The sequence below is a fragment of the Biomphalaria glabrata genome, chromosome 11, assembly GCF_947242115.1.
Source record: "Biomphalaria glabrata chromosome 11, xgBioGlab47.1, whole genome shotgun sequence".
NCBI classification, from domain to species: Eukaryota; Metazoa; Mollusca; class Gastropoda; family Planorbidae; genus Biomphalaria; species Biomphalaria glabrata.
In genome coordinates this window covers 36,912,240-36,928,801 of record NC_074721.1, presented here as the reverse complement: position 1 = coordinate 36,928,801, position 16,562 = coordinate 36,912,240, and the positions used below count along the sequence as shown (strand labels likewise).

Sequence of the window (16,562 nt, the reverse complement as noted above, 5' to 3'; positions counted from 1 at the left end):
AAAAACTAGAACTCTAAAAGCTATTGAAAATCTGATTTACCCTTTAATGTTCCTCCCATAACATCTCAATAGTTTTAAGTATCTAAAATTGATTGTTCCGGATTTTTTTGTGCAAAACTAATCAACGCCAACAAATGTTTGTTTGCTCTTCTAACTTATATTACATTCAATTTCCATGCTTAAACGTTGCAAAAACACATTATCAATAATATGTTGTTCCGTTTTTTATGTAAATAGCATATTAATGCTAAATCATAATCTCTATACTGACTTATATTTCATTAATTGTAAAAATGTTCCGGATATTGTTTTATAAAACATGAATTATGCCTAATGATTGTTTGAAATCGCATAAGGCTTTTAAAAAAAGTAATTTACTAGAATTGATTACTGAAAATTACTTTTTAGACATTTAATTTTCTTGTAAAACATATCATAGAAGTTTTGTAATCGATAAAGAAAGTTCCGGATTTTGTTTCTTACAAATCGTCGCCAGAAATTTCCGAATTTATTTAAAAATCTACTAACGCCAAATAATTGTTTGAACTCCCTCTTCTAATTAATAAACAAATAATCTTCTCATTAACGAAATAATGTTTTTACGGATTTTTATGAAAAATATTTTAACTCACTACTCTCTTACAGTACATTTAACTTTCTACCTAAAACATTAAAAAATCTAATTATCGTTAATATTATGTTCCGATTTTTAAGGAAAACAGAATCCAAACACCAAAGTAAGGTATGAAAATCTCTCCACGTGGCTGTAGTACATCTAATTTTTATACGAGACCATCCAAAAAAATTTAATTAACGGTATTACATTTATCTGAAATTCTCTTTTTCTTTTACTATTTATACAAACATCCGGAACAATCTATTATATAAACTTTTCAATTGTGTTCATACCTAAAAATTATTGCGATGTTTTGAAACGTAAAGGTTAATCAATTTTTAATAACTTTTAGTTGTTTTTTTTATATCAAGATAACGGACAGACCGACTGACAGACAAAACGCAAAAACAATGTGGCTTTGATCCTTTTTAAATAATATCTATTAGAACTCAGTGCACCAATGTCTATGAACCCTCGTTAAATATCTCGTGTAAATAAAGACATTTTTTTTTATGGTATCGGTACTAGCCTATTGTGAGGTAATGGAATTTTTTTTCTTTGACGTCATATGAATGGACTCTTTAAATGTAATGTTAAAAGAACGCACTCGGTGCACCAATGTCTATTAACCCTCGAAAAAATTGCTTGTATTAATGAAAACATATTTTAGTCTAACTAAGCCGTGTGACGTAGTGTTTTTTTTTTCCTTTGACGTCACATGGAATGAATTCTTTAAATGAAATGCTAAAAGAACGCACTCGGTGCACCAATGTCTATGAACACTCGAGAAATGGCTCGTGTTGATAAAGGTGATTTTTAGTCTAGCTAGGCCTTGTGACGTAGTGTTTTTTTTTCCTTTGACGTCATATGGAATGAATTCTTTAAATGAAATGCTTAAAGAACGCACTCGGTGCACCAAAGTCTATGAACACTCGATAAATGGCTCTTATAGATGAAGGCGATTTTTAGTCTAGCTAGGCCGTGTGACGTAGTGTTTTTTTTTTCCTCTGACGTTATATGGAATTAATTCTTCAAATGAAATGAAAAAAGAACTCGGTATAGTAATGTTTATTAAGCCTCGTTATGTGACTCGCGTTTAAAAAAGGAATGATATCTTGATTTAGATCTAATCTAGATTTTTTAAACTAGATCTAGATTTTTATTACAGTATATCTAGATCTGGATTTATATTCTAATTAAAATTATTTTAGAGTCTAGATCTAGAATTTCTAGATCTAGTTTAGACTAAAATAGACTAGATTAAGATGTAGAATTTCAATTTCTAAACTTAAAGTGTAAAAAAAAAAAGTGTAGATTTTCATTTCCAAACGTTTTGATCAATATTGTAATGTTTTAATATACTAAAACTACTCTACTATTTTTTTTATTAAATTTAAATTTAAATTTACGGCAAATGAATCTTTGAAACATTATTACTTTTGACCATCGGATGGCTGCCTGGTCGTGCGGTTTGCGCGCTGGACTGTCGTTCAGATTTATGGATGGCCCAGGGTTCAAACCCTGCCCGCTCCCATCCCCCGTCGTCCTGCGGGAGGTTTGAACTAGGAAGTAATTATCTTCAACTCTGAAGGAACATCCAAAACGTGTAAAACATTTTACATCAAAATTAAATCGCCTCTTGAATATTATTTGCGAATATGCAGATCCGACAGGGATCCGACTTCGACGGGGGCCGCCTCTGAGTTTGTGTAACACAAACTCTCTTTGTAATCTTGTTTTAATATGCTTCTAATTGTCTAATAGTCTTGTTTTTTTATATGTTTCTAATTGTATATTAGTCTTGTTTTTTTTTATATGTTTCTAATTGTCTATTAGTCTTTTTTTTTATATGTTTCTAATTGTCTATTAGTCTTTTTTTTATATGTTTCTAATTGTCTATTAGTCTTTTTTTTATATGTTTCTAATTGTCTATTAGTCTTGTTTTTTTTATATATGTTTCTAATTGTCTATTAGTCTTTTTTTTTTATATGTTTCTAATTGTCTATTAGTCTTTTTTTTTATGTTTCTAATTGTCTATTAATCTTGTTTTTTTTATTTGTTTCCAACTGTCTATTAGTCTTGTATTTTTTATATGTTTCTAATTGTCTATTAATATTGTTTTTTTTATTTGTTTCTAATTTCGAATACTCTAATTCAGATAAGAGCTGATCTTATACAAAGCTTATATCAACTCAATCTTTTTACTAGTCCCAGTCTCGAAATAAGCTGAAATTTTCACAATTAGATATAGACACAATCTGTTTCTTTTTTCTACGTTAAGGATTTTTTATTATGTTTCTTTTCATTATAACAAGGCTTGTACATGTTATGTTACAAGGTTGGAGAAATAATGTTTTAAAACCTGTTACCAGAAAGACAGACAGTCAGTTGATATTAGCTTTGTAAAAGGGAGTAAAAAAAACACTATATTTTTTATTTTAAAAAAAGTTTGGGAAGAAAGTTGACGAGGGGTGTTGACGCCGGAGCGGTTACACAGACCCTCTTGACTCTTGACGCTACTGTGTACCCTAATATTTGCATATATAACTTTACCACATACGTGTACAAAACGGGACATATCTCAGATTAAACTATTGGTCCCAACCTCCATGCTAGATAGTAGATTTATGTGGGGTCTACATTTAGCAGAACATGGCGGAGACGGCTGGCAGACGATAAGGAGGAATTATGGGTAGTAGAGTACATAGTTGTTTTAGAAAATAGACGTATCTGTCACTGATCTGCATACGTTTATTCAGTTTTAACAGTTATATGTAAACTGCAACTTCTGTGTCCACAGTAGGCTGTAGATTCATGGGGCCGGATATAGCCCGCAGGCCATAGTTTTGGAATCCCTTATTTATATTATAATATATATAGTAAATAGCAATTATCCTGTTCAGACCTTGCGAACTATAGGGAAGATGATGTTAAGGCAATCTGTTTCTCAGGCTGACGATTGAAGACGGGAACACCATTGTCCCTATTTCTATATCAACAATAATGTACATTCATGTATCGCTATTTCCGTAGTAGAGACAGAGTTAGACTTAGTCTATCTTATCTTATCTTTAATAATACAGACATTGCTTCAAAAAAGGAGATGATTACGTTCTACGCGTCATGCCTAATCATAGAGTCATAGTAGAGACAGAGTTAGTCTTAGTCTAGTAATCATACAGTCATAGTAGAGACAGAGTTAGTCTTAGTCTAGTAATCATACAGCCATAGTAGAAATAGAGTTAGTCTAGTAAATATAGAGTCATAGTAGAGACAGAGATAGACTAGTAAATCTTATCTTATATAATACAGACGTTACTTCAAAAAAGAAGATGATTTCGTCCTACGCGTCATGCATTCAGTCATGCATATTAACCAATGACTTAAATTCTGCCAAGTCACTGGTTTTCCTGGCTAGCTCAGGCAACCCATTCCATGCTCTAGTAGCACTAGGGAAGAAGGAGTATTTGTACAAACGAAGAATCTGCCTTTATCTTTGTGTCTTTCAGAGTATTTTATTAAATTTTGGTTTTGAATTTGAAGATTATGTTTCAGTGTTTTATATATAATTGCTACTTCATTCATAAGTCTTCTATCCTGAAGGCTTTCTAAATTTAGTGATTTAACTAAAGGTGTAACTCTAGTCAAATGTGAATATTCGTTTGTTATGAATCTCACTGCTCTATTTTGTGTCTTCCAGTTTCTTAATGTTTTCTTGAGATGAGGAGTCCCAAACAGAGGATGCATATTCTATTATTGGCCTCACCAAGGTTAAATAACATTTTAGTTTTATGTTCTTATTTGATTTATAAAAATTTCTTTTAATAAACCCTAATGCTTTGATTTTTTGATAGTTTCATCAATATGGGGATTCCATGACAGTTTTTCATTTATTATAACACCTAGGTATTTTGCGTTTTTAGTTTGAGTTACTGGTTTACCATGAATAAGATAAGTGGAATTTATTTGTTTTAGCTTTTTTGTTACTCTTAATAACTGACATTTTTCTGTGTGGAAAGACATGCTCCAATTTGATTCCCATTTCTGTAATACATCTAATTCTCTTTGTAAAATATATGTATCTTGTGTTGTTTTTATTGTTCTATATATTATGCAATCGTCTGCGAATAATCTGACTTTTGTTCCAGAACTAATGCAATTTGGTAAATCGATTATGTAAATTAAAAATAGTAGTGGACCTAAGACTGTTCCTTGAGGTACACCTGAGTTTACTGTTATTGGTGTTGATTTAGAGCCATTTATTATTACAGTTTGTTCTCTCCCCATCAGAAAATATTTAATCCACTGATGCAATGGACCATCGATGCCAAAATATTTTAATTTTTTAAGCAAACTAAGGCATCTATTTGCTCACTGTTATCTAAAACATTTGAAAAATCATCAATTAGTCATATTAGTTGTGTTTCACATGATCTATGTTTCCTAAAGCCATGTTGGTATGGGGTGAGGATGTCTAAGTGGTTTATGATGTTGCTACATATTATGTGTTCTAGGATTTTACATGTGATGCTGGTAAGTGATACTGGTCTGTAGTTTGCTGGGTCAGATTTTTCTCCTTTTTAAATAGAGGTTGCGTCTTATTTTATACCCTACGAGACGAGAACAGCATGACCAGGAAGTTATCCCGACCAGGCAGCCTTAGGTGTTCCTTGGACTTGGGTTTTTCTTGGACTTAGGTGTTCCTTAACCTTAGGTGTTCTATAAACTTAGATGTTCCTTAAACTTATGTGTTCCTTAAACTTATGTGTTCCTTAAACTTATGTGTTCCTTAAACTTAGGTGTTCCTTAAACTTAGATGTTCCCTGGACTTAGGTGTTCCTTGCACTTATGTATTCCTTAAACTTGGGTGTTCCTTGGACTTATGTGTTCCTTAAACTAAGGTTTTCCTTGGACTTAGGTGTTCATTAACCTTAGGTGTTCCTTGGACTTAGGTGTTCCTTGGACTTATGTGTTCCTTAAACTTAGGTATTCCTTAAACTAAGGTTTTCAATGGACTTAGGTGTTCCTTGGACTTATGTGTTCCTTAAACTTAGGTGTTCCTTGGACTTATGTATTCCTTAAACTTAGGTGTTCCTTGGACTTATGTGTTCCTTAAACTTAGGTGTTCCTTAAACTTAGGTGTTCCTTGGACTTAGGTGTTCCTTGGACTTATGTATTCCTTAAACTTAGGTGTTCCTTGGACTTAGGTGTTCCTTGGCCTTAGGTGTTCCTTAAACTTAGGTGTTCCTTGGACTTAGGTGTTCCTTGGACTTATGTATTCCTTAAACTTAGGTGTTCCTTAAACTTAGGTGTTCCTTGGCCTTAGGTGTTCCTTAAACTTAGGTGTTCCTTAAACTTAGGTGCTCCTTGGACTTATGTATTCCTTAAACTTAGGTGTTCCTGTGCCGCTGGGCGCATTTTTCGGCATGCTAAAGATGTTCATCGAATCTCATGCAACGTTCAGTCACCTTAGAGAGCGAGTTACTGTGTTATGCCCAGAATCTCTTTCAACCCTTTATTCAGAGCCATTTTGTTGAACTTTTATGGATTACTTCTCGAAACCTTAAGTGGCTTTTGAAAAAAAATGATTTTATTAAACAAACGAAACTTGGTTCCAGGATTTTAATTTTAATTGGGGTGGGTGGGTGCAGGCTGCATCGGATGACACCGGCCCTAGTAATGCCACTGATAGCACGTCACGTGAAACTGTATGTATATTTTCTTTGATATTATTTAGGCAGGAAAGAGTTAACTCTTTTTATCTTGACACATCCTACATCAATAAAAGCAACTCTGACCTGATACTTACTTATACCCTCTATCTATGCCCTTATGACTCGTGGTTTCCAATGAATGTAGGTGAACTCACTAAACCATTTTCTCAATCTTGTCCCGCATCATTCTCTTCTACATCAGTGATGATCACTGCAACAGAAGCTGTTACCAGCTGTTACAAAACTTATATCAGCTCTCTCTGGTCAAAAGTTTGTACACGTTATTTCTCCCACACTCAACCTCAAGATCAAGCTGAAATATAGCACAATTATTTCTTCCACCTGACAACACAAGAATCAATAAAAAAATATTTATTTAACTATTGGTAAATATTTTTTTTTTGATAATTTGTTTATTAGCACTAGTTAGTTTCCCATTTGTTTTTAAATAGGTTTAAAATCATAAAGTTTATGCTTAATTCTTCCTCTCTGTTGAAATTATGTTCTTATATAAACAGAACAACTTAGAAAGTTTGATTCTACAATTCTGAAAAAAATAGGCACAGAAAACATTCATATACATTAATTTAAAAAAATATTATTAACACTTCCTTCCGTTTGTACAACGGATACATTAGAGAATGGAATAGGTTACCCGAATCCGTCGGATCTGGTCTTATCTGCGCAGCTGCAGATAAGGACCCTAGAGGAGCTGACTTATGTGTGGGTCGAAAGATAGAGTTGAGTCAAAGAAAACTCCAAGATTCCGCACTACATGGACAAAAGGAACCTGGCAGTTTGTGATAAAAGAGAATCTAAGCTCTAGACATTTGAGATGTTGCTCCAAGCTACAAAACAATTAAATAAATAAAATAATGATTAAATTACATCAGCTAGGAAAGAATCGCATTGATTCATATCCTAATGAAATACTCAGAAAGACACAAAGATAGAGGCACATTTCTTATTCCATACGCTAGAACAAATTTTCACAAATGCATTAGAGAATGGAATAGGTTACCCGAATCAGTTAGAAAAACCAACGACTTAGCAGAGTTTAAGTAATTAACATGCGTGAGTAGATCGACACAAGAATACGTAGGACGTAATTATCTTCTTTTTTTAAGTAACGTCTGTAATATATAAGATAAGATAGATTACCTATCATTTTATTGAATAAACATGAATATTAACAATGTAATAATAATAAATTAATACATCTCTATATCCAGTCCGACTAACAATACAATAGTATTAGGAACAGTTTCCTAAAAGGCACTTCTCTATCTTTGGTTCTCTTGGCAAAGACCGATCTCTAAGCCATATGAACATTTTATTTCGTAAAGTTGGCAAGATTCTAAAGTTGACAACTATATGTAAACATATTCTTGTAGGTACAAGAGAAGGCGAAAGACAATGATTATAAACTTACATTTAATAGAAAAGTCGATATGAGAGTCACAACGAATGCAAAGTGAGAACCGTTAACGGAAACGACTACGTAGTAAGCCTTGCAAAACAAATTTAAAAAAAAACAAACAGAAGTAGGTCTCAAAATGCTACAGACACTTCAGCCATTAAGCATTTTTATTCGTAGGTGAAAATAAATGCCGTCTTATCATAAACAGCAAAGGGGAACTATTCAGGCCTCTCTGAACACACTTTGTAAAACGCTGCTGTAAAGCATGCATTGTATTATATACAATTAATCTTATTTCTTTTATGCTAATTCGATTGTTCATTTATCACTTAGTTTCTATTTGACATCACGAAAGGAGCTACAAACTACAAGTTTAAGTAGGAACGGTAACAGCTCAGACTAAGTAGTGCAAGACCAGAAGACTTGAGGTCCAGGTGGGGCTATCAGTTCCATGCTGACGAAGAGACGACAATTCTTAGCATCTTAGAGTTAAAGCTTTCCTTCACATTCTGTTACTATTACTGCTTTTTATTTCTTTTGCAAAGCCTTCTGCGTGGGCCAAACGTATCCCTTAATGATAATCATTTTACATTCTCATTGTGATTATAATATCGACTTTTCTATTAGTGCATGTTTCTGACCATTGACTTACGACTTGTTTGGCTTACTGTGAGTATAATGTTTCTCCATCTGAATACGATGGACACTGTTTATTATTTGTTGTTTTAAAATTAGATTAGACTTATATACATACTATATGCATTCTTTCTCTTTTAAAAAAGCATTAAACATTTTATTTTAAAATATGTTTCTTTTTACAACAGAAGAAAACAAAATGTATAAATGCATGTGTTTTCTAATATTATATAAGGAGAAAATAATAACAAAGTGTCAATGTTAGTACAAAATAAAACCGTAAAATTGTTGCTGTCTTTAAGTTGTTTTTTTTCTTTTTCATTGCACTGTGAAAACCTTCACGGGATCCAACTTTAGGACCCTACATCTCTCCTACAGGTCCCGATATGGCTAAAGATGGGGGGGGGGCACCAGTACCATTTTGAGAAACGCTGGTATAACGTGATGTTACATATTGGTTTAGAAAGAATGAATAATGCAGCAGTAGAAGGCCTTCAGTAAGATTAGATACAACGCTGAGACCAGGTACTTTGCATCGCCAAGCTCTAAGTATTGTTTTAATTCGTTTTTAAGTTTATGACGTTCATTCAGGAATAAAGATTATGACATCCTACGCCAAGATTATAACATCCTATATTAAGATTATGACATCCTTTTTCAAGATTATGTTATCATAATTCATGATTATTACACTTTTTACAAGATTACTTTTCATTTAAAGATAATTACATCTTTTTTTTTAAGATTATGACTTCCTATTTCAAGATTATGACATCTTTATTTTAAAGATTAAGACATCCTTTTTCAAAATTATGACATCTTTATTTCAACCTCATTTCTGACGAAGGAGATGACACCACACGACTGGACAGTCATTGTTTAAGACCATGCCAGACAGTCATTATTACAGACATGTTTTTCTGAACGCTGCTTTGTCATGTTGATTTGTAAAACAATAGTTGTCAACTAGCTGTGAACGCTGTATAGTATCTTGCCGATCCATATATATATACAGATAAGTCAAAGGGAGGTAACTGTCGAATAACGAAATCCAATAAAACAGGCGATAGGCCAACAATATAGTGAGAAGTTAGTCGACGCTGGTAGCGAATGTCGAAAAAGAACATTACTAATAACGAAGGTAACCGTCGAAAGTCGTCAAGCTATATCTCTACGTCCATAAAACTCTCTCTCTCTCTCTAAAGCCGTCAAAAGTAATGTGTTTACATTAAAATATTCTTCCTAAACTTCTCGTCTTGTTTTTACTAGTCGCATCATTGTCTATAAGTCTAAACTTTCTATTTGTATAAACCAAATAACTGGACACCAGTTCGAGGGATGGTCGGGATCTCTTGAGTCCTGGCTGATTCGCGGGGCCCTCTAATAAGTAAAATTGGGCTGACATGCGCGACCTTCGCGCTCTGTGTCGTGCGACCCTTTTGCGCTCATGAGCTAGGCTCTATCTAGCCCGTCCCCCTGACGTCGTAGTAGAGGTACACGTCAGTTCTAATACTGGGGGTATCTTGGTCAAACCACTCCCCATTGCGGGAAACTCAGGATCCGCTTTTGACTGCAAGCTGCCTAAGGATTACCGGCCCTTGATTATTCATTAGGATTGACTCCCAAAGTAGAGGTGAGGTTTGAAGTTTTCTCTCTCCTATGTGGGTAGCCAGCCAAAGTTAATGATCCCCAACTCTAAACTTACTGGTTTGGCTGACATTTGTATAACACAAAACTGTACATCAGGAGAAATTGCTAATCACTTTGAATACGATATATTTGCTGACCAATCGTATTCATAAAAAGATTATTTAAATTATTTAACATTATTTCCTCCGTCAGGAATCTTATGTCAATCCATTATTTCTGTATGTATTTATTCTTATACTTCATTATTGCATACATTTTTTCCACTTGGTTTTGCACAGTCTTTCTGACTGTCCAACTCTTGATATCACAAAGACAGAATTAAAAGAAATAAGATTTAACAATGGTTACCTAGACAGAATGGAAACACAAACTCAATATCTGCCACAAAGTGTCCACTCAGGCATGTAAAAAAAAGGCAGGCTTCAAAATGTCCAGAAAGAATATAAAAAGTTATAAACTACAAACTATCAGCGACAACAACCCTATCTCCGTCAATACAAAAAGAGGAGACGTGCTCGTGTGGAAAGTGTTGCCCATACTGTTGTATTGTTAGTTTGATTAACGACTTGATACCACTAGATATTAATGTTATTACATTGCTAATAGTAATATGCATTCAATAGATTGATAGTTATGAAGATATAGTTAAATCCTTGACTTTGACTTAATCATGTGTACTCCCAAGGGAGCATAGGGCCGCAACCACACCTCTCCACCGAACTCGTTTCTGTGTAACTTTGTTCATCTGCTCCCATATTATTCCAGTACCCTCAGCTCCACTGATAACTGACCTCTTCCAGGTTTGCTTGGGTCTGCCCACTTTCCTCTTTCCTTGCGGATTCCAATCAAGTGCCTGCCTTGCAACCCTGGTAGCTGGTTTACGCAGGGTGTGTCCTATCCAGCTCCATTTTCGCTTTGTGATGTCCTAGTTAAATCCTAGGTGTCACAAAGACCGCTTCGCGAATGAAGAGATTAGAAACAGGATTAATAAAGCAATTGAACCCCTCGATGACATGGTAACCACTGTCAAAAACGTAAACTCAAACTCTATGGCCACATCACAAGGTCCTCAGGGCTTGTGAAAACCTTCCTTTAGGGAACTGTACCAGGATGAAGAGGAAGACAGCATCAAAGAATGGAAAGACCTGTCAGTGAATTCTTTTCTATCATTCTATCATAACAGATTGCATATTTAATCTTAAAGATAAAATTGTTTGCTTTAAAAAAATGTAACCGTTTGTGACAAGAGGGACAATCAGTGTAGCTACTTATTAAAATAAGTTAGCCCCCTTTAATACTTTACTTATGTCCCTGTTAACTGTTTACAATTGCAATTTCTCTTGTGTCTTTAAGCTGACCATTGTAGTTTGAACTAAATCTCTATAATGTTTAACTAATACTTGTGTTGTTGAGCTATTGCTGTGTTACTCAAGAGGAGCGTGCCACTGTTATGGGACGAGTGTTTCGATAATGAGCTAAGTAGACTTTATTTATTTATTAGTAATAAGTTGGTTTATGTAAATATTATATGTCTACTTAGTCTCCTATCCTATCCTGTATGTTTTTTTTGTATGTAAAAGACATCTTTAGCTTTGATACGAGACAGTAGTGTGTCTAATGGATGATGTCCTTTCATTGTTAGTGCATGTATTATATTGCTGTAAACCATCGACACAACATTTGGTTCAGAAGTCTCCATCGACACAACACTTTGGTTCAGAATTCTCCATCGACACAACACTTTGGTTCAGAATTCTCCATCGACACAACACTTTGGTTCAGAATTCTCCATCGACACAACACTTTGGTTCAGAATTCTCCATCGACACAACACTTTGGCTCTAAAGTCTCCATCGACACAACACTTTGGCTCAGAAGTCTCCATCGACACAACACTTTGGCTCAGAAGTATCCATCGACACAACACTTTGGCTCAGAAGTCTCCATCGACACAACACTTTGGCTCAGAAGTCTCCATCGACACAACACTTTGGCTCGGAAGTCTCCATCGACACAACACTTTGGTTCAGAAGTCTCCATCGACACAACACTTTAGTTCAGAAGTCTCCATCGACACAACACTTTGGTTCAGAAGTCTCCATCGACACAACACTTTGGCTCTAAAGTCTCCATCGACACAACACTTTGGCTCAGAAGTCTCCATCGACACAACACTTTGGTTCAGAAGTCTCCATCGACACAACACTTTGGCTCAGAAGTCTCCATCGACACAACACTTTGGTTCAGAAGTCTCCATCGACACAACACTTTGGCTCAGAAGTCTCCATCGACACAACACTTTGGCTCTAAAGTCTCCATCGACACAACACTTTGGCTCAGAAGTCTCCATCGACACAACACTTTGGTTCAGAATTCTCCATCGACACAACACTTTGGCTCAGAAGTCTCCATCGACACAACACTTTGGCTCAGAAGTCTCCATCGACACAACACTTTGGTTCAGAATTCTCCATCGACACAACACTTTGGCTCTAAAGTCTCCATCGACACAACACTTTGGCTCTAAAGTCTCCATCGACACAACACTTTGGCTCAGAAGTCTCCATCGACACAACACTTTGGTTCAGAAGTCTCCATCGACACAACACTTTGGCTCAGAAGTCTCCATCGACACAACACTTTGTTTCAGAAGCCTCCATCGACACAACACTTTGGCTCTAAAGTCTCCATCGACACAACACTTTGGTTCTGAAGTCTCCATCGACACAACACTTTGGCTCAGAAGTCTCCATCGACACAACACTTTGGCTCAGAAGTCTCCATCGACACAACACTTTGGCTCAGAAGTCTCCATCGACACAACACTTTGGTTCTGAAGTCTCCATCGACACAACACTTTGGCTCAGAAGTCTCCATCGACACAACACTTTGGTTCTGAAGTCTCCATCGACACAACACTTTGGCTCTAAAGTCTCCATCGACACAACACTTTGGCTCAGAAGTCTCCATCGACACAACATTTTGGCTCAGAAGTCTCCATCGACACAACACTTTGGTTCAGAATTCTCCATCGACACAACACTTTGGTTCAGAAGTCTCCATCGACACAACACTTTGGTTCTAAAGTCTCCATCGACACAACACTTTGGCTCAGAAGTCTCCATCGACACAACACTTTGGCTCAGAAGTCTCCATCGACACAACACTTTGGTTCTAAAGTCTCCATCGACACAACACTTTGGTTCAGAAGTCTCCATCGACACAACACTTCGGCTCAGAAGTCAGTCTATTACCCTTGGATGTAGCTAAGTACGGAGATGGTAATGGAAGTTAGAGTGTGAGGAGGACATAATGTACCCCGGTAGGAACAAACTACCGATACGTTAAAACTTAAAAATGAATACTGACTTTTCCCTGACAAAGACGACTAAAAAGATGCACCTCATGATCAAAGTCTTCTGATAGATAACGGGCTAACCTTGATTTGGCTGAATTCTTTTTGACTGCCACATACATATAAGCATCAATAGTAGGTCGCCATCCGACTCTATAAGGGTCTACTCCCTTCAGTTGGGTCCATGTCCATCCTGCCCCAGCCATTTTGTTAGTCTAGTTGTTCTCATATACTCCATATTTTGTTTCTCTCTTCCCCATGTGGGTTCCAGTGCAGAGCCGCCGCTGCTTATTGTTTATCTTACCGTTCGCTACTCAACATTTGAACCTATCGACAGAAGTTTAATCCTTTCAGAAGCTAAGTACAAGTTGTATCAGATTGTAGAATTAACGACATAGCCTACCTTTGTCTAGAGTAAATTACAAATCACGTCCGCAACTCAGCGGGTAACACTGTACAGAATAATCCAGAATAATAATACATGCCTCAAAAAGACCACTGGCATCAACTGCCCAAAAGATACTTCGAGTTACAATTCGACTAAAACGCTACTACTCAAATCATATCTGACTGCCTCGTCCAGAGGATAACACTTGACTTACTTGACTGAACTCAAAGTCAACTTTATTCATTCTACTTCCTGTTTTCTACATCAGGAATTCCACGTGTCTTTTAAAGTCTAAGCATGAGTGAACATTAAATCAGGCAATGTCAACTGAGACTGGAACACCTACGTTATCTTTGTAACATTCACTGATATCAGCTGACCACCCTAGACACGCCTCAAATAGAACACAAAAGGAAAGGTCAGAATAAAACAGAAAATTTGTTGACTGGGATTGAAAAAAAAAAAAGTTGAATTAAGTTGTCTAATGGATATCAATAAGCCCTCATCACTTATAAGTCTCTTGTTCAATATTTAATTACACTTAAATTTCAGTGCCTAAACTAAAAAAAAAACAACAACATTTGGCATGGCACAATGTCTTAACCAACGAATGCTGAAATTGAATAACGAAGCGTTACATTTAACGGTTAATTAAATAATTAGCCCGCATTTAAAGAGCATTTTCTCTTACAAGGTCCCGACGTTTCAGACCAAGCCTGTATTAGCTTTATAAGTTAACTGCATCGTATAATTTATGCAAAAAAACGATGCGACTACACGAAACTAGACCATCAGTGAAATATGGTGCATCTAATGGGAAAGTCGGTATTGTGAAGTTAAAATAATACGGGCTGATGTATACAATTTTAAAAAATAATTAGTCAAATGTAAGTAACTTAAACTAGACTACTATAAATACTGTGTTATTGGATACAATTATATCACCTCCAAATCTGTTTTTAGAAGTTAGTGTCCGGAAATCGAGAATGGTTAGCATAAGGCTCTTGGTAATGTTGTGGGGCTTGCAATGTATAAGTTGTAATGGTAGGTCTTTCTTCTTTTGGCTATTTTTATGACTAACTAAAACATGCCAAGGATGATTTATTAAATTTTGATATTGCTAACCAAATGACGATGCCAAAATGGGTTAGAAACTGAACTGAAAATTCACTTCTGCTGTTTTAAAACAGGCCAAACAAAAAATATTGTATACTTTTTAAAAAATGTATTAACACACTAATTAAAAACCATGACGTCGATACGCGTAGGACGAAATTGTAATGTATAAGATGTATAACAATTAATGTATAAGATAAGATGAAATGCATTTATGTCGATTATAATACTAACGCTGCGTTCGTTTGCTCTATAATATTTGGTGGGAAGCGTGGTCGAGAGGCCAACTGCGCTTGAAATTGGCTTGGCTTGGCTACCTAGAAAAGGGCTCGAGGTTCGACACCCGACTCGGGCAGAGTTGTGTTTACTGAGCGCTTAGCTTAAAGGCAGCACGAAAAAACAACTTCTAGATACCCTCCCTCCCCCCACAAATGAGATTGGATCAAAAGCGCTCTGAGCATGCTATTAGCATGAAAGTAGCGCTATATAAAAGCTATAAAAATATATATATATTTGTTGTTAGTTTTATCTTATAAATTCATCTTAAAATGTCTGTTTCAGCTGATTCAGATTCGCTTTGGACAAGTAAGCTCCCCGAGCAAGATCTGCAATCCTTCATCGACAGTCTCATCCAGCAACAGAAAAAGCTCTGCACGAATGAAAAAAACAGTGTCAAAGCTCTGAAGAATCAAGTAGAGAATGTCACTAATCTCTTATTTTACCCTCCACTGATCTACAACAACAAGAAGTACGTCATCTCCAAGGTTCCTTACCAAAGTTCTGAAGAAGCCATGACATACTGCACAGCTTTTGGCGGCTACCTGGCCGAAGTCAATGACCAAAACGAGTATAGGGCGCTGCAGAATTTTGTTCTCAACACACCAGAAGTAGACGTTGTGCTTGTTGCTGGGTCCGATGCCAAACAAGAAGGAATCTGGCTATATCAGCGTACTGGGAAACCTCTATCCTTTTTAGACTGGGGCCCAGGACAGCCGGATAATTTGGGAGATGAAGATTGCTTAAATATGTGGAAAAAATTCGGCGGTAAGATGAATGACCTGCCCTGTGGTTTCAGGAGTTCTCAAGACAGGTTTCTGTGTGAGCTACCTAAATAGCAAAAACATACCAGTGCCTTTGAGCTATATAATTAATAAAACATTAACGGTAATATAATTTTTTTCTTGACTCACTTTTTTAGGTTATATTTATATTTTTTATAAACTTTTTTTTTTAAACAATAAAATGTAGCTGGAATAAGTAGTTACTTACTGACCACTTGCATTTCTGCGTTTAAGAACAAAACAGTAACACATACTTGTTAAAATGTGTCTCTATTATACTTCGTTAGTAGTCAACATGTTTTTTTTTCTTTATAATGAAAGTGCGTAAATACAATATTCCATCAATTAATTAGTATCTACCTATCAATTAATCAATAAACCTATCTATCTATCTATCTATCTATCTATCTATCTATCTATCTATCTATCTATCTATCTATCTATCTATCTATCTATCTATCTGTCTATCTATTTATCTGTCTATCTATCTATCTATTTATCTATATATCTATCTGTCTATCTATCTATCTATCTATCTATCTATCTATCTATCTATCTATCTATCTATCTATCTATCTATCTATTTTTCTATCTATCTATCTGTGA

The 16,562-nt window shown here is 35.5% G+C and overlaps 1 protein-coding gene across 1 annotated transcript; it reads left to right on the top strand.

The window, feature by feature from the left end:
* Positions 1-14,705: 14,705 nt before the first annotated feature.
* Positions 14,706-16,066, top strand: LOC106073750 (perlucin-like protein). Its single transcript, XM_013234380.2, has 2 exons — positions 14,706-14,823; positions 15,457-16,066. Exons 1-2 carry the CDS (start codon positions 14,766-14,768, stop codon positions 16,008-16,010), a joined length of 612 nt encoding a protein of 203 aa, XP_013089834.2. The 5' UTR covers positions 14,706-14,765; the 3' UTR covers positions 16,011-16,066.
* The last annotated feature ends 496 nt before the right edge of the window (positions 16,067-16,562 follow it).